Source organism: Cotesia typhae, unplaced genomic scaffold (genome assembly GCF_013202065.1).
Source record: "Cotesia typhae breed Kobodo isofemale line unplaced genomic scaffold, CoteBio_Ctyphae contig_83, whole genome shotgun sequence".
NCBI lineage: Eukaryota > Metazoa > Arthropoda > Insecta > Hymenoptera > Braconidae > Cotesia > Cotesia typhae.
The window spans coordinates 545,117-569,755 of record NW_027423769.1 but is presented as its reverse complement, the minus strand read 5'-3'; the positions used below and the strand labels follow the sequence as shown (position 1 = coordinate 569,755).

The following is a 24,639-nucleotide window of genomic DNA, read 5'->3' as shown; positions in this document are numbered from 1 at the left end:
TTTATTATTATTATCATTATAGAACGTATTTAATTCCTTTAACGTGATTTTATATTATGCTGCACCGACACTCCAGTTCGCTTGAATTTAATTTCTAATTTATCGTACACTCAAAGACGTCAATAGGTTATTGATCGTTCGCTATTCATTTTTATTCTTATATTCTACATACATTTAAATGCACTTGTTCCTTTTCTTTTCCTCCTTTATTCCAAAAATACTTTAACGTTATTTAACGCCGAGTATTTATTCATTAAAGATTTAAAACAAATTGTTTTGATTAAAAGGCGAGAATAAAATCTCTGATGGATTGCCTGGACAAGGTACTAAATTTTGGTTCCGCAGTAGAAGGGTAAGGATAAGATGAATGCCTGTGAATATATATATATATATATATATATATATATATATATATATATATATATATATATATATATATATATATATATACCACTGAAATAGAAAGGAGAAAGGTCCTTTACCAAATAGCATTGCGATAACACTCTAGCTACATAAATCCGACAAATAAACGCTCGCCAATTTTATGTCGGACTAAACACCGGATGCCCTACTCACTAGATAATCAAACGGTCTGACCAAACTCTTATCTCTTTCACTTTATAATTTTATTCTTAGAATTTTAATAAAATTACTCAAAAATGTATACGAAATATCAATTTATTTAATGAAATAAAAATAGTCTGAAGAATAAAAGGTATATTTATATATGTTAAATATTTTTCGAAAAGTAAGGAATTTACTTTTGGTAGGTGTACTTGGATAACTGCGCTCTTAGCTATTTATAAAACTTTCCTCATTAATTACAGACAAGATTCAATCCCCCTCCCTTTGGAGTCTCTCATGCACCTTTCAACCCTTTTCTGTTGTAACTTCCGGGACTTTCATCCCATGTTTTTACTCTTTACTAGATATAGAATGCTCGTTCTTTGGGTTAGAGACGAGAAGAGGAGCGTTTCCTTACCAGTGGTTTACTCCCTTTGTTAAACCTCCGAGAAAGGAAATTTAACAGAAAATTATAAAAGCTCCGTAGAAGCACACATCTTGTTCACATTCTATACCACTAAAATTACCGTTGTAATTAATAATAAAGAAATAATTTGAATTTCGTTAATTTATTAATAAATTATCGAGTTTTATTTTGATAGAATTTTTTTATGGACACGAGATTGATAATAAAAATGTATTTTTGCGTGAAATAATAAAAAGGAAGAGATTTGAAGGGCACAGAGGTCATCTGAGTCACTAGATTGTTGTGTGTTGGGTGACTGTTGGCTTCCAGCAGTAGACCCCAGAGCGGATGCACCTCTTAAAAATAGAGTCAGAGCTAGATAAAGGATAAGGATAAGGATAAAAATAAAAATAAAAATAAAGCTAAAATGTATAAGAGCTCTGGAGATAGAGATAAAGCCAGTGGAAGAGCTAAAGTGTGTCTAGCTTCTAGGAGAGTACTGAGACCAAAGATAGACAGTGCAATAGTCGAGACGTCTGAGAGTGAGTAGCCGTGGGCCGGGCCAGTGGCGGTGATATTGCTCGCATTAAACTTTCATATTCAATCTTGCCACCCAGCATCCTCGGGAGTTAGACCCCAACCTCGGTTCTGCGATTCTCAGCCGAACCGGAGTGAGCGAGCTGAGAGAACCCACCGTCAACCCCACATGTAATTGTGTTATGCCCTCTTCGCTTCACAACCCTCCACTGCGCTCTCTATACCTCATCCTCACCCTCTCGCTTCTGCTACGGCTGTACTTGAACCATCTCCTCTGTTTCACCAGCTACAGCATCTCTAACATCTCGAACATCCTCCCCCCGGTGGCGAATCAGACCCCTGACGTCTCGATCTCCGGCGATGTCTTTTCGCTTCGCCTGATGTCAGCCCCTCGACATTCAACCTCATCTCTCTTGTCTATATTGGATTTTTTATCTATATCTATAAATTCGTCAATAAAATTTTACTTTTCAACTCATATGTAATTTTTATAAGCACTTGTATGGCTTAATAAGTCTTTACAACTCGATATATAATCTAATATGCCCAAAAATAACATTTTGATCGAATTTAGTTTTGAAAAAATCCGACAGGTGGCGCATGGTAGCGGAATTTTCTCACTACTAGAGATTTAATTTTTTTTAATATAAGGTTTAAAAATAAAAATAAGTATTTTAACTCTTCTAAGAAGCTTATCTGTCATTTTTTTAATTAAAGTGACAATAAAGTAAATTTTTGTGAAAGAAAAAAATTTTTTAATGAAAAAATAAATAACTTAGAGCAAAAAAAAATGTTCCAGGTACAAACGATCGCACATATCACCGTGCAGTATCAGACAATGAGGGCGGAGTGACGTCAGAAAATCAAACGACGGGATTTCCAGCATCAGTAGCAGTAGCAGGATCAGTACCGGGAGCGTTGACGCCAAATCACCGGCAGGCTTCGCCATTTCCCATGGAAAGCACAAATTCCCGGCGACATCATTACAACAACAGCGTGTCGTCGGATCGATCGCGAAACGTCGCTAACGGTAATCCTTCCTCTTTCTCTTCGTCTCTCCAGGTGATCTGAATTTGTGCTCAGCTAATGATCGAACCCTTAAAACATATTTATCCCCTTATAAAGCACAATAAATGTAAATTTTATTTTGATCAGTGATCTATTGTGTTGTTGTTGTTGTTGTTGTTGATCGCCACAGGGGAGGTGATTTACGCGGCGCCCAGCAAGAAAACAAGCTCAGGATCAGGATCGGTAGCTGGGGGCGGAAATGCGAGCACTGGGAGCGTCAGCGGGGGAACTTTGGGCAGACGGTCACGTCGTGGCCAGCACAACAGCGCTTTGAGCTCCAGCTCGACCGCCAGCGACCGCTCCGAGACCATTTACAACGAGGAGCACTCTCATATCCATCTCAATAATGGTATCGTTATCGTTTATCGTTATTTTATTATAAATTATTAGTTATAAAGTTGTCAATAAATTTTTAAAAGCCAATTAGGCGAAAGTTTTAAAGTTTGAATTTTTCGGGAGGGAACTGGTCGGCTGGCTGCCGGTCAATAATTCAATTATGGATTAAAATCTCGAGTGCGATAAGTTAACAAGGTGGACCGCGATGCAATTAACTTGGTAATGCAGTTACACTCTCTGATGCCTAGCCGGACCGGGAAAGTCGATAGACGATGATGGGAGTGACGGTAGTGGATACTGGCCAGGATCCTGTTTTCAGATAAGTGAGTTCCCTGTTCGGAATGACATTAATACATGTTAAATGTAAATATGTCAGTTTTTCGATAATAGAACGTTTAATGTAAATAGATACCCGACAGACAATTACTCAATATTCACGATAATTAATGCCAGTTACCGATTCATCCTGCTCCTTCATTTGAATAATTTTATTGTATTAATAAACATGCTAATTTTATTTTATTTTTCCTTTATTGATAAAATTTTAGCTTGGGCTGTCTTGATTAATTATTATTTTAAAAGTATGGAAAATTTTGAAGGCAACAGAATGTGGGAAAACGTTTCTATGGCTATATATGACTTGATAAATCTTTTTATTAAATTTAGTTCTCAAAAAAAAACCGACAAGTGGCACATAAGCGGTAAATCTTCTCACTATCGGAGATTAAAATTTTAGAGTTTAATATTTAAATAAAAAATAAAAAATGCATGTGATATATGCTTAAAGGAATAATGAATTATTAAATACACCTACTGTCCAAGTAAAATTCGTGAACCTTTACGCAATAATAAAATTGTGAACTTTTATAAGCTGAAAAAAAAAAAAAAAAAAAAAAAAAAGAAGAACAAAAGGTCAAACAGAGCAGTTGATACCGGTAGATTACAGTAGGAAATTTCCCGAGGAACAAGTAAGAGTGGTTAAAATTGCATTTAAAGCCATTATTTTAGGAGTTATGGCCACGTGAAGATCCGGAAACAGAAACTTAAATTTTCGGATTTTGTAATTTTTTCAAAGTCGAAATATCTCCTAAAAAAATTTTTTTTTCTCGATAAAACACAACTGTATCTTGGAGGAAATTTCCCGAGGAACAGTTTAGAGTGGTCAGAATTACATTTAGAGCAATTATTTTACAGCGCATAAGCCGATAGTTTAAAAGTATCCAGGGCTTAATACAAAACTAAAAACTAATTAACATTTAAAGAGGACCCGTCTCTAGCGTCTATTCTTTGTGAAATAGCAAAAAAGTGTAGAGCAGGAGTGAGTATAAATTAGATTTAGCACATAACTAAAACACGTTAGCGTAAACTAATTGTCAAACAACCGTATAAACAAAAGTTTATTTAATGACCGCGAGTTTTTGTTTCTCTCCACACAAAAGTTGTCGTCTATTGTCCGTCGTGATGACGTGTTTTGTGCACCCAGTTCTCAGTTCTCCGCTCTCAGTTTCCAGTGAGTTTTCGAAAGCATACCAGCCACTGGCTCGGGATGCGGATCCAGACATTGCAGGAGCTCATTCGCCGTACAACACATCCCAACACAACACACTACCGGAGAAAACTAGCCCAACTCCAGTGGCCAGGTTTGTCAGTGTAGAATAACTGAGTTAGTAGTTACTGGCGGCCAGGCTAGTTACCTCACGGCTCACCGGAAAGTTAACGGACAGTACTATATTGTTTAGTAGGAGCTAGAGGAAAGCCGACCGGGGAGTGGAGGGTAGAGAAGTGGAGAGTATTTAGGCCTCCCTTTGCCCTTTTGCCCTACGGCTCTGGATCGGACGTAGAGCAGTGTAGACACTGCGCAGAGCTGGATAGAGGGAACGATGTGGTTAACGCTGTTTTCATACCGCCGATGAGAAAGTGCGCTAGCACTCTACACCTTTGGATTTTAGTCTACCTACCAGCGTTGTTGTTGTGCTACCAGCGCCATCTATCCGGTTACAGTGAACTTCAGGGTCGCCCTAACTTTTTAATGAACTCGAGAGGATCTCATTTCCCTCGCCCGACGATATTCATCAGACACAACATGTCACTTATCTTCTTGTCAGTTAAAATTTTTTAATCCGCTCGGATTTTTTAGAAAAAAAAATTTTTTTTTTTCTATATAAGTTAATTAAACCACCAATTAATTCCAAATAAGCTTTTGAAAAGAGAAAAAAAATAATTTTATAAATTCAATATAAATACTTTCGAATTAACTCTCTACTAGTGAGAAGATTCTGTCACAATACGCCACCTGTCGGATTTTTAGAAAACTAACTTTTTTCAATAATTTATTTATGGATATATTGAGTCATATATGATCTAATCTGGCTTTATATGACCAATTTTCACATCAGAAAACTTTTTTACAAGCTTTTTTACTAGCAATCACAATTTCTCCGATTTTATGGACTACTTTACCGAAAAGTAGAGACGAAAGGTCGACTAAGTGACGGAGATATCGCCGGAAAATTGTAATATAAGATTCCCGGGTGCCCGGCAGTAGTGACTTGATGCGGTTAGCGGTTCGCGTAGGTAATTTGATTTAATGGACTAACGCCTTCACCCAGGAGTACATATTCAATATTCATGTAAATACGAGTTATTTCCTGAGGCTGCGAAACTCGTGCTCGTACAACCGGAGAGACTGTGGTGAGCTCTGGTATAACCGGCCCTACCTCCACTGCTATTCAATCAAATATATATATATATATATATATATATATATATATATATATATATATATATATATGTATGAATGTATGTATATATTACTACTGGGTGAGATACGGTAAATTAAGTAGCTCGAAAGGCCCTTTCGGTTGACGTGACAGTGATTCAAATTAACGTCCGAGATACCACCGAAACTTGTCTGCGAGTAGAATTCATAGTACCGAAGAATTCGTTCTACAGCTGAAGAGAGAAACGGTTGTTGAATTTTTTATCTTCGATATTGCAAAGTTGCGATAATTGATCGGATAGTCTGAGGCTGTTTTTGTTTTACCAATTTGTAATACTAAAAAAATTTTTTTTAAAATTGAAATTTATTTTTATTTATAGTAAATTGAAGAAATTTCAAAATAAAAAATTTTTTTTTTCAATTAATATTAATTAAAAAATAGATTATTAATTTTTAAAAAAATTTGTCAGAGTAAGAAATGATAAAAAAAAGTAAGAAGAAGGAAATAAGTGGCCAAATTTATAAATTAGCAATTATAAAAATGTTTGGAGAAGATATCTAAGTCTCCAGTGAGGTCAGGGGCCGTAAAACTCACAAGGTATGAAGAGCATCGAGGTAAGTATGTATAAACGGTGAGCTTAAAGCTACTAAACAGTGACCGCTGGGAGCCATTTGCTAATAACGGGCACGACATGCCGGCATAAGACCGCAGGGACATTCCGAAGCGCAATATTCCGGTCGGAAATTCGGATGGGAATTACCGCTCCGCCAATTCTGTTAATTTCAAGAGCCTACAATCTTATGCCTTCCGTCACTTCTCATATCTATTTGCTCGGCCAAATAATCTCAGCATGCCCTGGATTGTTTTTTTTTTTTTTTTATATTTTTTTTTACTTTAAGATGGACCAGTCTAATTTGATTTTTCGGTGGAATGTTTGGCAAAGGTTATTGGGAAGAAAAAAATTGGGTTATGAGTGTGACACGTACTCAATACCCAGGCAATCTGATAAATTCTAATGAAACAGTACGGAGCTTGAAATGAAAATTCCAAGCCGGATTTTTAATCGAAACTTTGATTTATATTTGATAAAAAAGTAAAATATAAAAAAATTGATTTGATGTCATTTCTGACCCAATTTTTCCACTCACATTTTATTTCATTTATTTTATTGAATCATCATACCGTATATCATGACAGTCGATAATTTGAAATATGATTAATTACTTTTTGAAGAGCATTAAAAATTAATTATTTTCCAGCTTTTTTTTTTTTTTTTTTTTTTTTCGTCCAACGCGTAATGGAAAATTTTAATTAAAGTTATTATCAAATAATCATTTATTATTATTATTTAAAAAATTAAGTTATTATTTTTTAAAATAAGAAAATACTTATACAGCAAAAAAATAATGATGATAAAAAATTTTAATCGAAAATAAATAAAATGAATAATAATATGTACAAACGATTACTCTTTGGAGTATCCAATTATGCATTACATATGTTATCACTGTCGAAATGAAAGCATGGAAATATAGTGTCCGATATAACAGTAACGAATGCACATATACGTTTGCAAAATGGGGGTTAAAGTTATTCGAGATACTGGGGACAGACGCGCGGCTGTTGCCGACAGAAACGCATTACCACGTTTTACCAGCCTGGTTTAATTAAACTATTGCTATACATATATACATATATACCATTGGAAGATTAAAGAGCCAGCGACGTGTTCTCGCCACCGTAGCCTTTTTTGTTATACACCTATTATATCGCTCCCTTTTCCCCATATAATATTTTTCATCAATTCACCATCACTTTGTCAGAACTTCCTAAATTTAGAGCCCCTTCTAAAAATTTCACCGTAAATCTCGAAATTACTTGAATCATTTTTGCTTAATTTAATTCAATTTAATTCAACAGCCAATTGAAATAATTTACAATATAATTAAATCCAAATTACCAATTACCGGTTTCGATTTAAAGTTATTTTTACTTATCAACAATTTGTGTATTTTTAAATGCAAAAATTTCATCAACCGATAATTAACAGCTTAATTACCTGGAACAAAAGAGCTTTTGACAAATTTACCAAGCTAATTTATTTAAATTAACGATATTCGTAAACAGAGTCACGTTTTTTTGATCTACCTGCTGTTAGTGTTGGTAATATAATAATAAATAGTGATTAATGATTAATGATGAGTGGAGACCAAAAGAACTCTGGCCAATTTAAATCGTCGATCCATACCCGATTATATCTCCAATTAAACTTGAACGGCATACGAGCTTCCACGTAACAAATGGAATAATTTGGAACAATTCCATTAAATCACATTCGTTTGCCGCCTGCTCAATTCACAGACGTGTCTAATAATGACGGAAATCTACGGAAATGTTAAATTATAACTCAGAAAATTTATTAGAAGGATAACATCATTATTTTTCATTACAGAGCTGAAAAATAAAAATTTGAATAATTTTTTTTTTTTTTGCAAAAACGATTAAATATTCTTAATAATCGCCTGAATTTTTGGAAAACTATATACTGTGAAGTATATTTGATAATGTTGCAAATAAATTACTCTCCTTAGGACTTTGACTGAATATTTTATTTTTAATAACTTCAGTACAGTAAAATATTTAAAGGAATGTCCTTTTGACCTTTTTGATACAGCACCGCATTTTCCGGCTTCATATCTGGATTTATGTAATCGTGAAGGCTAATTGTCCGCAGTCTGAACCCGAGGAACCCACCAGATTTTTCTCTTCCACGATAAAATATAAAAATTCCCTTCAATGGAACTCGAGGGGACGCTGCAACGAGTCGTCGGTCCATGAATGGCACAGTCGATTGGGAAGCGTCTGTCCATTTGTTACTAACTACGAAGCATATGTCCACAAAGTCTTCAGAATCTGGAAGATTGTCGTCAAAATCATCACCTCTTTTGAATTCGATAAGATTCATCTCTTTTCTGGAAGCAGAAATCAATTGAATTACGGTAACCAATCAAATACCAATATGGTGTAGAAAGATACAAAATAACTCACCTTTTAGTAAAAGGGCGATCGTGACCCGGCATGTCCTTGTGAGTGAGCCACTTAGAGGGTTTATCATCGGTTGGAACAAGCAAGCCTGTTGAAGTTCGCTTATCTGCTCGGATACTTTGTTGACTGCTACCAACGTAGCATCAGTTTTCTTTTTAAATAGATTTCCCGCAGTCAAATCATGACGGCCCATCGCAATGTCAGATATATCGGTGACCAGACCAATCATGTCTTGGACGTTAGACAAAACGGAAATCGAAAGTAGATCGACTTTTGGGATAAATAAAATCCATATTGAACATATTGACAGGAGTTTCTTCATATTTTTAATTATTATGCTGAAGATAAATTGCCGTAAACTTCAGCTGCTTCAACCTTAATGACTTTCACTTATTAAGGTATGGATTAGCTTACATACCGAGTTTATCAATGTCTTATCGAAAGATGTGCGTCACAGCGAGGAACATTTTGTAAATATTCATTCGCGTTTTTATAATTACAGTAATTATCCACTGACCTTCATTGATACTTGTAATAAACGGTGCACTTTTTATCAGAAAATTGCAGTCGATAGATAAAAAATATTAACAAATACTTGGAAAAGTTATAGCCGTTTTTAATTGGTTAATTAATCGTCTCTACAATATTGCAAAAAAAAAATTCTTAGAACAATTTGAATGATCTAAATATCAACTCAATCATTTTTTTATTATAAATAATAATATTATCAACTCTTTTCCTACGTCCCCAGTTCATAAAAAATTCTGACAAAAATATTTTAAATTAAAAAAATTAGTTTTTTTAATTGTTTTTATCGGCGAAATTATTTATTAAAAATTTTCTTCGATATACGTATTAGCGAGGAACATTCTGGAAATTTTATTGGAGTTTCTATAATAACAGCAATTATTCGCTGACCCTCATTTATACTCGTTAACAATGTCATACTTTTTATCACAAAATTGCAGTCGATAGCTAAAAAATATTTACCTGGTTAATCAATCGTTTGCGCAATATTGCAAAAAAAATAATTCTCAACTGTTTAAATGATCTAAAAATTTGCTCAATAATTTTTTTTATCTAAGACAATAATATTATCAACTCTTTACCTACGTCCTCAGTCAAAAGCTCAAAAATCCCAAATTGTATAAATCATTTCTAGACCTAGAATTGAATGTGCAGAAATTTATAGTAATATATGTAATGTATACGCATATAAATGTAAATTAATCAATTCTACTGAGATATTTTTTTCAAAATGAATTGCTCTCGATAGTATGTTGATTGAATACTTTATTTTTAAAAGCTTTAATACAATAAAACATTCAAAGGATTGTTAATTCTATGATTAAAATATAGCAAAAAATTATTGCTGTTGAAAGCTACTACTCAACATAAGACAAGGAGAGATCTACGATTTCTTGATAATTCTTTTGATACAGCGCCGCATTTTCTGGCTTCATATTAGGATTTAAGTAATTGTGAAGGCCATTCGTCCGCAGTCTGAATGCCAGAAACCCTCCAGAGTTGCTTTTTCCACGATGGAATATAGAAACTCCGTCCAATGGAACTCGGGGGGATGCTGCGACAAGTCGGCGGTCCATAAATGGCACAGTCGATTGCGAAACGTCTGACCATCTGCTGCTGATTACGAACCACGTGTTGGCGAAGTCTTCAGAATCTGGAATATTGTCGGTATAATCATCACCTCTGTGGAAGTCGGTAACGTCTTTCTCTTTTCTGGAAGCAGAAATCAATCAAATTACGGTAATCATATAAAAATTAACAGACATTGCTTAAAATAGCAGATTTTAATATCAGACCTGACAAAGGTCCAAAATAACTTACCGTTCAGTAAAAGGGCGATCATGACCCGGCATGTCCTTGTGAGTGATCCACTTGGAGGGATTGTCATCGGTCGGTAGAAGCATGCCAGTTGTAAAATTGAAGGGTGTGAGGTAAACGTCCAATTGTATAGCCTTGTCATTGTCTGGGTCTTGAGACATTTTCAATCCGGTGACAACGTAACCTGGCTCCAGTGAGTTAACATTGTCCAGGTTAACGTCACGCTGTCTAAAACGGATAAATTGATAATCGATGCCGTGTTCCAAGTTTTCTTCATTATCTCCATTTATTTTAACGAATCCTCCTCCGTCATTATCGTTCACATATTTGAAATCTTCCAACTCCTTCAAACGAAGTGAGCTCTTCTCGATCTGACCAGCCGAAAGCAGTTTTCCTTCCTCGATTTGTACATGGATCATCTTATCTTTTGCTCGAACCTAACACCGGTTACTATCCTGAAAGTAATCATTTTATTATTTACAATCTAAAAAAAAAAAAAAAAAAAAAAAAAAAAAAAAAAACCAAATTACTCACATGTTGTTATCAATATCAGCGATTTGTGGTCTTAAACTAAAAGTTCGATTCGCCTTGGAAATCGCCTTCTCTTCGGAGCATTCACAGAAACATGTCGAACATTGCCACCAGTCAAGATAAGAAACTAGGTTTTTTATATTTCCATTGGAGCAACTGTCCTTAATTCCAGATATTACGTTATAATAAGTGTTCATCCACTTGTAACGTTGGTCAGAATCTGACGGCTATAAAATAATAAAATCTATTATTTTCTGTTAAAGTTAAGTTAGTAAATATGTTAATTTACCAGTTCGCAGAAGGTGGTACTGCTAATATCATAACAATTGTACATGTAGCCTTCACAAGGTTGATTTGGATACCAATAATATTTCTCGTACTCTGTTTCATAATTAAATGCTTCTCGATAAGCCCTTTGACCTAAATCATTACAAGTGTATCTGCATGTGTCGATCATCATATTTTCATGAGTTAAGATTCGTGTAATGGGATTTATTTCGACATGGGTCTCTCCTGTTTTTAAAAATCAGCTTTGTTTATATACTCTTGGATTTTACCAATTAAGAGTGCATTGGTTATTTTAAAAAATTAATATTACCTTTTATATGTTCTGGTGGATCACACAAGAATACATCCCTTGGAAGACTTTCCAGAGCAGTGTAAATAGATGATATGTATTGGCTGCATCTTTGTAGGGTACGAAAAGTAAATCTGTCTATTTCTGTGGTGAATGACGCTGAAAAGAAATATTATTGCATGACTGGGGCTAATTAATCTGGTTGCATATAATATAAACACAAGAAAATAAACGTACCATTATGATATAAGGACAGTATACCAAAAGCGTAAGATGACATCGCAAAACCTTTTATTTCTGTAATAATAACTGTTTCATAAATGTCATAAAGATGTTGCTGAGGTGTCTTAAATTGGTTACACCGTTCCACCTCTTCTACGTTCTTAAATATTTTTAAGACAATTATTTTCTATAACATATGCTTCAAGATCTATGATTTATGATTTACGAGAGACCATAAAATACAACTTACTAGAAAACTGGATACCATGACTTCAATAATACTCTGATCTTTCTGATCTATCAGCCCGGGAAGAAATAAATGGTAAATTTGCGTCAGAAGATCGGGAATGTCTCCATACTTGTGTGACGTGACAACCTTGGCAAACTCCTCGATCGTAAATTGATTCATGTTTACGGATTTTTTGACGTAAAATATGTAGTCTTCATACAATTCGTCAACTCTGGAGGTTATGTCGATGAGTTTCCTCATTAGATTCGCTAATTGAATTGCCCTGGGAACATCTTCCAGCACCGCAGTCAGTACATTGTCCATCTTCAAATTGATCGTATTGGTCAGTTCGCTTATCTGCTCGGATAGTTGGTTGACAGCAGTTAACGTAGCGTCAGTTTTCTTCTGAAATAGATTTCCTGAAGTTAAATCATGACGGCCCGTCGTCACGTCAGATATATCGGTGATCAGACCAACCATGTCTTGAATGTCAGACAAAATAGGAATCGACAATAGATCGACTTTTGCCGTAAATAAAATCCATATTGAACAAATTGTAAGTAGTTTTTTCATATTATCAATTATTAAGTTAAAAGTTACTCTAACCGCTTCAAATTTATGTACTTTGACCTACCAAGATATGGATTCGCTTATAAAGCCACTTTATCAATATCTTATCAATAGGTATACGTCATAGCGAGGATCAGTTTAGGTAATTTTTTGTATTTTTTTAACAACAGCTATTATCCACTGACTTATTGCACTTTTTATCTATAATTGCTGTCGATAGCTTAACTATGTTTGCAAATATATAATATTCAATGTTTGCAAATATGGATAATATGTAATAATATTCAATATTTTTAAAGTTAATTTACTAATTTTTTTTTATTCAAAAATAATAATGCTATTGACATTTTTTCTACGAATCAAAAATGCTGAATTATATAAAAAATATTTTATTATTTAAACTAATCGCAATGATAATAATATAAACAATTAAAACATCTTAATGAAAAATAATTATTATAATATTAGAAGCCCTTGAGCTAATAATTCAAGAGGACAATCGGCTCCAAACTCTTACACTCGATAGAAAATTTCTCTCAAAGGTAACGGAGCATAGTTAAATATGCCCTCAGCTAATATATACGCATATAAATGTATATGTATCCAGAGTCTCGAATGTACAGATATTTATAGTATTATATATATATATATATATATATATATATATATATATATATATATATATATATATATATATATCTATAAATAGAGAGAGAAATAGAGTTCTGTAACGGTGGCCGGCGAAAGCACGGGATAGACCAGTGGTTCGTAGTTAACGTTGATTTACAGTAATGTGCCTTGCAACATTAACAATCTCTAATGGTTATACATTACACTAATTATATACATACACGGAGTATTCCGATTTCAAATTTATTGCGTCACCCTACCGAATCCCAGGACTAATTCACTGTAATCGATATTCATGCTATTCTAGTTTAAAGTATTCTAAATATTACAGAATTAGTCAAAAAACTTCCTCACTAATTTATATATATTTATATTTTTTTTTTTTTTTTTTAGACAATGGCCGAGACTCGCCACCCGAACCAGCGCCACCTGAAGTTCCACCACGTGGTCCTTCTTTACTAGCGACTCACACCATTCGCGCTGTGCAAAGCAGAAATGGATGTGCAGGAAATACCGACTTTGCGTCGGATGACGCTCAATCTGAAGCTTATTCGGGTAAGTTTTTATTTTTTTTTTTTTTGCACTATGAGGTGTGCAATTTTGGATTTTATTAATTTTATCATCAATTTACTTTCCAAATGGTTGATTCTGAAATAATAGACACATTTTGTGATACGAGTGTGAAGCATTAATGCGTTGAATGTAACTAAATAACCATTTGCCAGAATTAAATGTAGAAAAGCCGTCCCACGTGAATTCAAGAGGATATTTCATATGAATAAAATACAATATACAGTTATGCAGACACATATTATATGGTTTTGATTAATCAATTTACATAACGGGGAGCTTGACTCACAAAAGCCTCATAAACAGCTCAATAGTTTGTGCGGACGTTTTGATATATGCGTGTTCGCTCACAGTGACAATTCTGACAGCGGGATGTTATTAATTAATTATTCCGATATTTTTGTAATTGATATTTAACATTCGGGAATGATTTTCAATCAATTAGCGATCTGTTTAATTTTTGTAGCAGCTAGCAAAAATTTTAACAATTATAAAAAAAATATTTATTTAATTCGAAGGAAAAATTTTGAACTTAAATCAAATTCTCGAACGATTTAATAATTAGAAATTGAAATGACCTGTTATTAGAAAATAATTAAATTGACTTTACTCCCTCGACATCGAAGAGAGAGAAAGAGAGACCGAGATATTATTTGTATACAGAGATTATTCAGATCGAAAACAGCTCTCATTAATGCTCATTACTTTTACTCTAATTCCTAAACAAAATGAGAAACATGAGGTTGTAAATGAACCAATTGAAATCATTACTGATTTAGGTCAAATGACGTGCTCATCCAATTATTTCCACTAGTTACCATCAATAAACCGATTTGTTTAATGCAGCAAACCTACTTTTTATATTTTATCTTTTTGTTGAGATAGCCACTTCAGAAAGCCTTATTTTTTTAATTGCTCCCTATTTTATGGAGCTTTAATTATAAATAGCAAGCTTCAAAAGCCATAATTTTAGCACAAATATAAACATTGCTTTATCATTTATTATTCTCAATTTTTTCATTGAACTACCGATAGAAAGAAAATTCGATATTTTTTGTGAATATGACGGCAATAAATTATAAAATTATTACAAAAAAATAGTTTTATCAACTGAAAGATACTTTTTGTAAGAATTCTCGTAAGTCCTCGTTCCTAGAATCTTGTTACAGACTGAAAAAGTTCTATTTACATATTTTAAACAAACAGTCTCTTGAAAAAGTGCCCGAGAGATCGTTTCTTGCAGGTACCAGGGACACCTGCAAGAAAAAATTAAATTATGACGTGAATATTTATAAACGCGAGCTTTTTTACTACCAAGCTCATTGTTAGTACTGAAAATATTTAACAGTGACAATAAATTGGAAACTTTTGTTTGCGAAATTAACCCATCAATGCGATCCTTCAGCTCAACGTTTTTTTGCGATTCAGCTAGAAAAAGTAACTGAGTTAATTAGAATGAGCTTTTTTATAATTTGATCGTGGGAAAAATTTTTTTAATGCCTTATATGGCCAATATCATGCCATATTGGGTCATATGTGACTTTAGGGCATATGATAAAAATTTTTCAAAGAAACATAATTTTTTGCTTAAAAATAAAATTATCAAAAAAAAAAAAAAAAAAATGAATGAATAAAAATAATTTAAAGCTAAAAAAAAAATGAGTACAGTAAACGACAACTAAGTAATGGAAAACTATTACAGCCGAGATAGTTTCTCTACAACTACCTTGGCTATAAAGTGTAATCGGACGGAAAGACGAGCTTGACAATCAAATCGCCGCGTAGTTTAAACTTTCTCATGGCTCTTGGACATTCGACAGCGATAAGACCGTAAATGTTCGCCTTTTATTATCCCTCTGCTTCAACCAACCTCCATCTCATAGAATCTCTGTCTGTCGCATGTAGTGAGCATTAATTAACCAAAATAAAATGCAATTCCATTAACACTTTAGCAACTTTGTAGCGGCAATTTGATGGATAATTACCGTAAAAATTAACAGTCCTGAAAAAAATTAACGAAAGGGGTGATCATTCAAAATTTCCACTTGCATTCGGGAATTCTTCACCCTCCTGGTCCTCCCTCGTATTTTCCAAGGGATATCTAGAGCCGCAGGCAAACATCCAGGACATTTAAGTACATCATATTTCGTAACGTCGGAATAAACTACGCCTAACCCCTAGTGCACGTTAGACGGTCTAATCCCCGGCTGGATACAGCCACAGCTTTAGCACTAATACTTCCAGACTATTCTGCTCACAACTGTGGATATCTCTATCTATATATGTGTATTAGGGTCGGGTAAATTCACGTCTACAGCGTCTAGTATCACCGCTGATTACTTATAGTCATATACAACTACCAGTACCTTAATTCCCGCTTTGTTAATTTTATCTCTACCACTACTCTACCGCTACTGCTTCAGCTCTTCCCGGTATGCCGACAACAAACACAATCTCTGGACACTTAAAAGCTTGTTGTTTAAAATTTCCCACATGAGTCTCATCCTTGTTTCGTGCTTCGTTAATATATTGTCATGTTCCAGATTAAATTATCATGTTAAATTAATTTATTGGATCGTTTAATTTCATTTTTATCTGAAGAACAAGGCCAAGAGATTTTTCTACAGATTGAGCTATTAAAAAAATTTTTTTTTATTAATTTTAATTTAAATAAATCTTTTTTGTAAAATTCTGTATTTTTGAGTTTTTGACTGAGGGCGTAGGAAAGAAATTGATAAAATTTTTATTTTAAAATGAAAAAATTACAGAATATACTTCAAAGTATCTAGTTTCTAAAATTCCAATTGAAAAATTGAAATCATTAATAATTCTTGCCGAAAAAAATCATTTAAAGTGAATTTTTTTTTTTTCGAAATTAACTAACGCATTTATGTGATAAAAAAAATTTTTTTAGCAAAGACAATTAATAATTTTAATTCTTCGTTTAGATTTTTAGAAAGTACATACTTTGAAGAATATTCGATAATTTTTTCATTAAAAAATAATAATACTATGAATTTTTTTCCTACGCCTCCAAGTTTCAAAAATTTCTGCTGTACAGAACTTTTTATAAAAAAAAGTGACTTTCAAGGAAAGAAAAGATCAAAGGGTGCCAAAAGTAGCTTAAATACCCAGCACATAAGTAATTATTTAAACAAATATATCGTAAGCTGACACAATCTCCGAGAAATCGTGGCAGTATATCTGGTAAACAATATTAAGTCACGAAAAGTGCATTTCTGGAATCCTAGACGTTGTACCTGTGGCAAAAGCGTCGCGTGATGCGTCGCCCGCAATAAATCTTCATGCACTTTTGTAGTAGGTGCTTCCACCTTCAACCCTCAACCCTTTTGGCAAGCTCTGGTGCATTCTTCCCAGTGGATATCCATACTCAGATCCACAACTGCATATCTATATCTCCGTAGACCCCAAAGCTGTGTAGTGTACTCGCCTGTGTACGCTCGCCTTACCCACATAACTCAAACTGTCCATACGAGGTGTACGCGCTAAACTCCGAGATTTAACTGCCGACCTTATCGCCCTCAGACAACAATGACGTCACTTCTCCTATCATTTATTAACAACTGTACGCACGCTTTTATTTTACTTCTCATTGTATTATCTTCTATTTAATTTAATTAATTCAATTAAACTTGTTGGAAATTATGCAACACTAGTGATAATAACTTTCAGTTTTACCCGGCTATAAATTTCACCGTGATCTAATGTATAATATGTAATACTAGTTTTAATTATTAAATATATACAGCAAATATTTTGTCGGAATATATTTAATATCGTATTAAACACACGTGTATACAACTCGTGAGAGTCATAAGCTAAAGTCACGGCACCCTGAAAGCTACCTGCTATAATGCTTGCACTAAAATCTCATTCCACAGTTATATGATTACGTGTTAAAGTTACGATCGTTAGGATCATTAAATCATTACATAACCTACGATAACCGGGGGGTAATAGTTGAATCTAATCGGTATTCAAAGCGTGTTTTCCGTGCATTCAACAACGCTCAAGAACTTAACACTCATTTTTATAATCTTTATACACTTTTTAAAATAACCGGTTCTATTCATTTTTGGTTAAGTCTTTTAAATATTTTTACCTTATAATTATTTTTATTAATAATGAAAATATTTTAGAAAAACAAATTTAATTTTCAACAATTTTTTTTTTGGCAAGAAAAATTAATTATTTTTATTCTTCGTTTGGATTCTTAGAATCTACATTCTTTGAAGAATATTTGGTAATTTTTTCATTTTTAAATAAAAATTTTAACTACTTCTTTCCTACGCCCCCACTTAAAATCTTTTTTAATTATATTTGATTATTTAAATTTTAAATATTTAAATTTAAAATTTAAATATTTAAATTAATAAAAGTAATAGAATCAAAAATATTTATTATAATAACTCAGAAAAATGAGTGTAGCGTGTTTCTGAGCACCGAGGGACAGAACATTTGCAGTCGAAAGAAATCGAGGAGACCCATGAGGATAAAACGTAGATTTTGTGTAGCTTAGTCGCAAAACGAGCTGAGTATTATTATCTGGGGGTGCTTAAACTTTACGTATTTTTGCATATAACATAACCACAAATTAGAAATAATTATTGTTAGACCCATGAGGAGGTTAGTTACCATTCCAGATAACGGCTATATTCTCTAAGTCGGCATTGTTATCTTCCTAGGTAAGAATATCGCTTTCCAAAACGCATACTCACACACTACTCTTCTTCTCACTAAAATTCATTCATAGCACAGACGTCGAAGATCCTGAATAATTCATCGAACAAAAGCGGACGTGATTGTCAATAAAAAATGACATGAATGGCTTGAGAAGTAGAGCGTTCTCCAATGGTGAGAATGAAAAATCAGGAAAAGTGTTAGTTTCATTGATGAGCGCGATCGATCATACCACGGCTGGTGATACGGAGACATTAAAATTGCAGACTACTCCCATCGGATATTTCCCTTCAAACGTCCGACTTTAACGTTACCATTAATTGATTCTCTTTCCTGCTTCCATCGGCCTACTACAGTACACATCCATACATCCACACGAGTACACAGACACGTCAATGGGTTTTGCGAATGTCAATCAGACTCTTCGAATCTGAGAAAAAAAAAAACCACATTTTTTTTTTTTTTTTTTTTTTTTTTTTTGGTAATAAATAATTAATATCGAACAGCTCGTATTGACATCGTTAACCACATTGATGCTGTTATTGGAGGTTTTAATATCTCCATTAAAGTGATGAGCAATGTGTAAAAAGGGTAAAATTTGAGTTGTTAAATATCGGAGCATAAAAGTAGCTAATAGATGGTCGCAGATGTTCGAGTGGATGATTGTGTGCATTAAAAATAAATATATAGTTGAATGAAAATGCAAAGTACACATTGGATGGTGATTGTTACCGCAAATGTCGGTCATATCGAAAATAAATGAAATTGCATTTACGGTAGGACCGATTTACAAAATGACATTTATATTTCACTTTAAATTGTTTTTGTTGCTAAGAATCTTTTGTATGATAATATTCTGGTTAATAAAACAAATTTTACTATTATTATTGCTATTGCTATTGCTATTGCTGGAGCATATTGTTATCGCGATATTATGCAGGAAAAAATTGAATTTTGTATTCCTATTTACGGATAAAATAGTCAGCTGAGTAATTGTTAATGAAATTAATCCTCGTAATTACAAGTAAGTCGACTAGTGACAGAGTCCGTGCTAGCGGACATCTAGTAAAAAATTTCCGTCAATTAGTCGGTAGGGTCTTGACGTGGGTATCGTCTGGGTGATAAATACTGCCGGAGAAACTATTCTAATGCCATCTGAGCCACGCAGATCCATTTCGTTCAATGCTACGCAAATTATCTCAATCCTGAGCCTTAGTACGTTGTCCTATTAATCATACAGGAATACCGGGACCAATAGACTGGGGACTAGGTCTCTCATACCCTCGTCCTCAAACTCCTCGGAATTTTAGACATTTTGAGCACGAGCTTCTAAGCTAACCTTTGTTCGAAATGGATTTATACATCTCTGTCGGAAAATAATCCTTTTAGCCTCTAATGTATTTGGGGCATTCCATGCCAAATCACACCGCCTCCATCATTTTTATTTGTTTATTTTTCATACTCTTATACGTCTCTATTCTACATCGCTTACTCATCTGCTTTATTAACCAAACCAGAAAGAATCCTTTTTTTCGACCTAGAACGGCAAAATAATCATTTTTTTGCATCTATCAAAAATAGTTTATAGCCGCCATTTTGAAACTAATCGACCGATTAACTTCATATTGAAGTTGAACCTTCCAGATTGGTCAAAGAAGAAGCTCCTTCAGTTTCATTAAGATCTCTTCAATATTCTCAGAGTTATAATTGTTATTATCAACTTTAATGTTATTATCGCACCGTAAAATGAAACTAAATTTCAATTACCCCTGGAAGCGGTTTTATTTTACAGTTTGTCTTGTTTTTATTCCTTTTTTGACGTATTTTATATGCAAGAACCGGTAGCCATAAAAACTCTTAAAGGACTTGTTATCAGTATGTAGTTACCGGTGACCTCCAACACGATCTCTCGCACGCTACAATTTAAAACCTATCTGATATCACGCGAGATACTATCGGGTATAAAAATCCACTCACCAGAGTATCCTCTCGCCCATATAATAAAGTGGATCAATTTTAGTCGGTCCCTCTGCACCTACACCTACACCTACATCTACTTACACATTCAGCAACTACTTTACAAGTTTCTTAAAGTTTACTAAACGGATCTTTATTTCTTCATCCCCAATTTACATTTAATGGATTTTAGATCTTATATGTACCTAAAAATCTGAAAGTACATTACCGGGGATTTGTTCTCACCGGAGAATGTTATTTAAAGGCAGAAAGCTGTATCGCTAAATCACCTCATTTAATCATCAGTTTTCTCGAGATTTGCTTGTTAACAAGATGTTTAAACAGAAATCTTAACTTTTCCCATAAACGGAGCCGAGTGGCTTTTAATTTAACGGTCGTCGAGCTGGCGAATGGATGCGCAGTAATTATATGAACAGGCTACTCTATACTCTATACTCTAACTCTACTATAACCAGGCTCGACTCTGTTGGCATATTCCGCCAGCGTGTTAATATTTAAAGGGTTGAGGGTGGGTTATGTGCAAGAGTCACCGCTCAATAACTAGACTTGACAAAGGCTACTGAGGTCATTTATATTCCCCTAACTTCCCTCCCCATCTCCCAGTCCAGGCTTTTGTGTTTTTCACTGCAAAAATTTAATCTATATATATGCGCTCAATTTTATCCTTTATTTTTAATATTTTTAATTATAAAGCAACATCAAACAAATCTTCGCTTTTTTGTTATTTAAATCTACCTTTTTTAATTAAAAATATTTCTTTAATAATTTTTCATAAAAGTTTATTATTATTAAGCAGCGGGGGCAATTTTTAATTCCGATTCAAATAATTCATTCAAAGGTGTATCTAAGATAGATAGTTCCTGTAATTTTGAAAGAATCACAATGAAATTGAAGGGACTCATTTCTAGACATATTTAGAAGATCCTTTTCCAATTTGAACAAAATCAGTTGAATAATTAAAAAATGACAGCTATTAACCATTTAAAAAAAAATCAAAACACTATTTCTCATGGATGACCGACTTACGAACTATATCACCAACTCAGCAGCAGCGAAATCAAATTACTTGGAAGATTAACACCCGAACAACAAACAACAAGGACCGTTTTTCAATAACCCAAGCCATGACTACTGTTAATTAACACCCAGTACACTACAACAGAGCTTACAGAAGTGTCCATTTGTCGCATTAGCCTAGTGAACTACTTGACTGTTAATTAAACTCAGGTATACGTTACACCGAAGTGTGTGGTGTTTATAGCGTAGATAGCATCTTGAATCGGGAAAGTTTCCTCGGTACACAATCCACCACATTATTCACCCTTACCCTTGCCCTTACCCTTATCCCCAGCTCTTTGTTATTAAACCAAGACGGTGGATTTATCTTCTGAAATTCGATCCCAGGTTATCAAAATTTTATTTTTTCTCAAAGAGTTGAAATTTGAGCGCCTCAGATTTCCGTTCATTAAGATGTCGCTCGCTATTTCGATATTTTTTCCGTCATTACCGCTAACAAGCTCTAACCTTTTCCTCATATCATATCATATCATATCATATCATATCATAAATATATCCGATGAATAATTTACGATTGTAGAGACCGATAACTAGGTGAGGCAGAGCTAGCAGCGCATAAATAATTAATTAGGATAAATTATTAATAAAAATAAAAAAACAAAGTTAGGTTTAACATAAAAATAGTAAAATGCGGGTCGACAAGTAGAGCGACTAGCGACTATCTGGCTCGCCCCCGGCGATGGAGGGTCTGCTCGACTCTCAGCTCCACTCGGAAAAAGTTGGTATGTATGGAGGATAAAGCGGAAAAAAATGTCGAGAATAAAGGATGGGGATGAAAAGAAAAAGGAAAAGGAAAGGAGGGTGGGCTAAGCGTAAACGCGGCGGCCGTCGGAGTGGCTTAAAGCAATTATTTTTAATACAAGGGAGATTTACGACGTGGAAGATTCACGCTGGAAGGCCTATACTACTCTTTTTTACCTCTACTCACCAAGTTCCAGAGGAGAGGAGACCGGTCCACAATAATATTCACCCTCATTTACTCCTTTAGCATTCACAATCTCTAAACTCACTCCTGGTGTACTCCTGTTGCTGTTATAACCTGCAATTCTACAACGATGCACCGCCTACCATTCACTACGCGTCATTTAACCCACTGACGAGCTAAAGAGAACAAAATTACCCTTACCTACTCAACCTTCTTGGCTTTTGTTCCCACCAGCTCATTTTATACTTAGTAATATCGATTTTACCTTTTTATTATCTTTATTTCCAATTTCATTGCTTGGATAATTTTTAATCTCAAAAAAATCAATAGATATTTATTTTGAAGGCATATAAATCTAATTTAATAAATCACAATTCAATGAAAAGCAATTAGAAATTTAATAAAAAATAGTAGGACACAATAGATTTGATTATTACGACACACGGCAGATTAATGTTTTACGGCGGGGTATTTTATTAAAATGTCCCCGGCGATGGACATGCATGCTGCCGATTTCACCGTAACCAGTTTAATTTGTCGGTGGTAATACATAATACCTTATGGAAACACAGTAACAATGATAATGATGATAATAGTAACAATTATAATGGATAATTCTGAGCTAGTGTATTGTGGGTCAAAATTTGAATGCATTACTAATAACAGTTAAAGGTCAAAATAGCGAAATACTGATTAACCAAATAGAATTATTTTGTATGGACTTATATTACCGTAATTTAGGTGAAATATTTATTTTTTGTCAATATACCGGCTAATTGTATTAGCCAGTAGGGTAAATTTAGAGTAATGTAAATGCGAATGCGGTCACTCTATGCTCTATGAGGTCAACTGTTCCCAACCGCTATTTTAATTATATCAAATTTTACAAAAGTTTATTAATATTTGAAACAGCATCCATCGCACAATGGACGTCACTATCGCGATAATTATTGTGTGTGTATAATAATATAATGGACGGTCGATCATACCGAAACAATATGGATCGTGTTTATTTAATAAATAATTAAAAGAATTTTTTTTTGAATAAAATATCTTGGTAGAAACTTCGGATCCATTGTTTTCAAAATTAATTATAACAATAACAGCTTGGAAGTTTTAAATTCAAAAAAACTATATTCTTTTTTTTTTTTTTTTTTTTTTTTGCGGTAGATTTTTTTTGTGTGGGTTTATTAGCGAGAACTCGAAGGGAGGAGACAATAAAATGAGTGATGACCAGGATGGAGCCCTCTGTGATTTGCTATTAGCTCAGATATTGCTTCACTAAGATCCGAGTGTAATAATTTATCCGAGCATGGATTCATATCAGGGGTTGCGATGCGTCCCGGCTCACTCTACCGCGAAAATAAGTGAGTGTATGATGTACGGCAAGGGGAGTTATTATATATTGTGAGGGGTTGCTATGTCGAAAACGGTGTGCAGCACCCCGCCGAGTTGGACTTGTTGTATTAATACTTTACATCCTCGCTAAATTTAAACTCGCTTTTAATTTATTTTGTATTCCTCCTGTTGATACTTACTCTTCCTCATTTTTACACTCAAAGTACTTTAATTATTGATTTTATGATCAGATGGTCGGTGGTAATGATTTTTGGGGCGGTAATTTTATTGTGGGAACATTTTCTTTCATAAAATATTATAGTTTATCTTAATATTCCCATATCTGTCCTAATATTTTTTTTTAATAGGCCTTAATATTTAATATTGGCCATATCAGGCCATACTTGGCTTATTCTGTCCAAGTATGGTCATATATGCCCAAATAAATTTTTTTTCAAAAATTAGTTCTAAGGATATTCAACAGGTGGCGCATGATCGCTAATTATTCTCGCTACTAGAAATTTAACTTTGAGGAATTTAATTTAAAAAAAAAAAATCATTTTTTTGCATCTTTTAATAAACTAATCTGGACAATTTAAAGTAAAAATTGAATACTGCATTAAAAATATATTTTTGATTCTCATATATATCATATAATTCATATTTATATCACTTAAAAGATGTTAGAAATCAGCCATCTGAATAAATTACCTTCTAACTTGTCCCTCAATCGCGAATATTCGCTCGAACGCTTATTAGCAGATTATATTC

General features: G+C 33.8%; 3 protein-coding genes across 4 annotated transcripts in view; 1 reads left to right on the top strand and 2 right to left on the bottom strand.

Annotated features, from left to right (window-relative positions):
• Ten-a (Teneurin-a transmembrane protein) overlaps positions 1-24,639 on the top strand; it is a 289,448-nt gene that overhangs the window by 117,717 nt on the left and 147,092 nt on the right. For both annotated transcript variants that reach the window (XM_074252094.1, XM_074252093.1), the window contains exons 5-7: positions 2,307-2,537; positions 2,706-2,924; positions 13,674-13,835. In XM_074252094.1, coding sequence (XP_074108195.1) covers positions 2,307-2,537; positions 2,706-2,924; positions 13,674-13,835 — 612 coding nt within the window. The remainder of the gene's footprint in view (positions 1-2,306; positions 2,538-2,705; positions 2,925-13,673; positions 13,836-24,639) is intronic.
• LOC141533258 (uncharacterized) lies at positions 8,255-9,081 on the bottom strand. The gene is made up of 2 exons (XM_074252043.1): positions 8,680-9,081; positions 8,255-8,603 (listed from the first exon to the last, which is right to left on the bottom strand). Exons 1-2 carry the CDS (start codon positions 8,709-8,711, stop codon positions 8,255-8,257), a joined length of 381 nt encoding a protein of 126 aa, XP_074108144.1. The 5' UTR covers positions 8,712-9,081.
• LOC141533301 (uncharacterized) lies at positions 9,953-12,684 on the bottom strand. The gene is given in 8 exon segments (XM_074252101.1): positions 9,953-10,416; positions 10,525-10,954; positions 10,957-10,976; positions 11,056-11,279; positions 11,342-11,565; positions 11,651-11,788; positions 11,867-12,011; positions 12,102-12,684. Coding segments are annotated over 8 exon segments (2,088 nt in total). The 5' UTR covers positions 12,654-12,684; the 3' UTR covers positions 9,953-10,061.

Coding starts and splice junctions, on each gene's coding strand:
- LOC141533258 (XM_074252043.1), bottom strand. CDS start 8,711: ATGCCGGGTCACGATCGCCCTTTTACTAAAAG. Junction 8,604..8,679: donor GATCGCCCTTTTACTAAAAG/GTGAGTTATTTT, acceptor TTCTGCTTCCAG/AAAAGAGATGAATCTTATCG.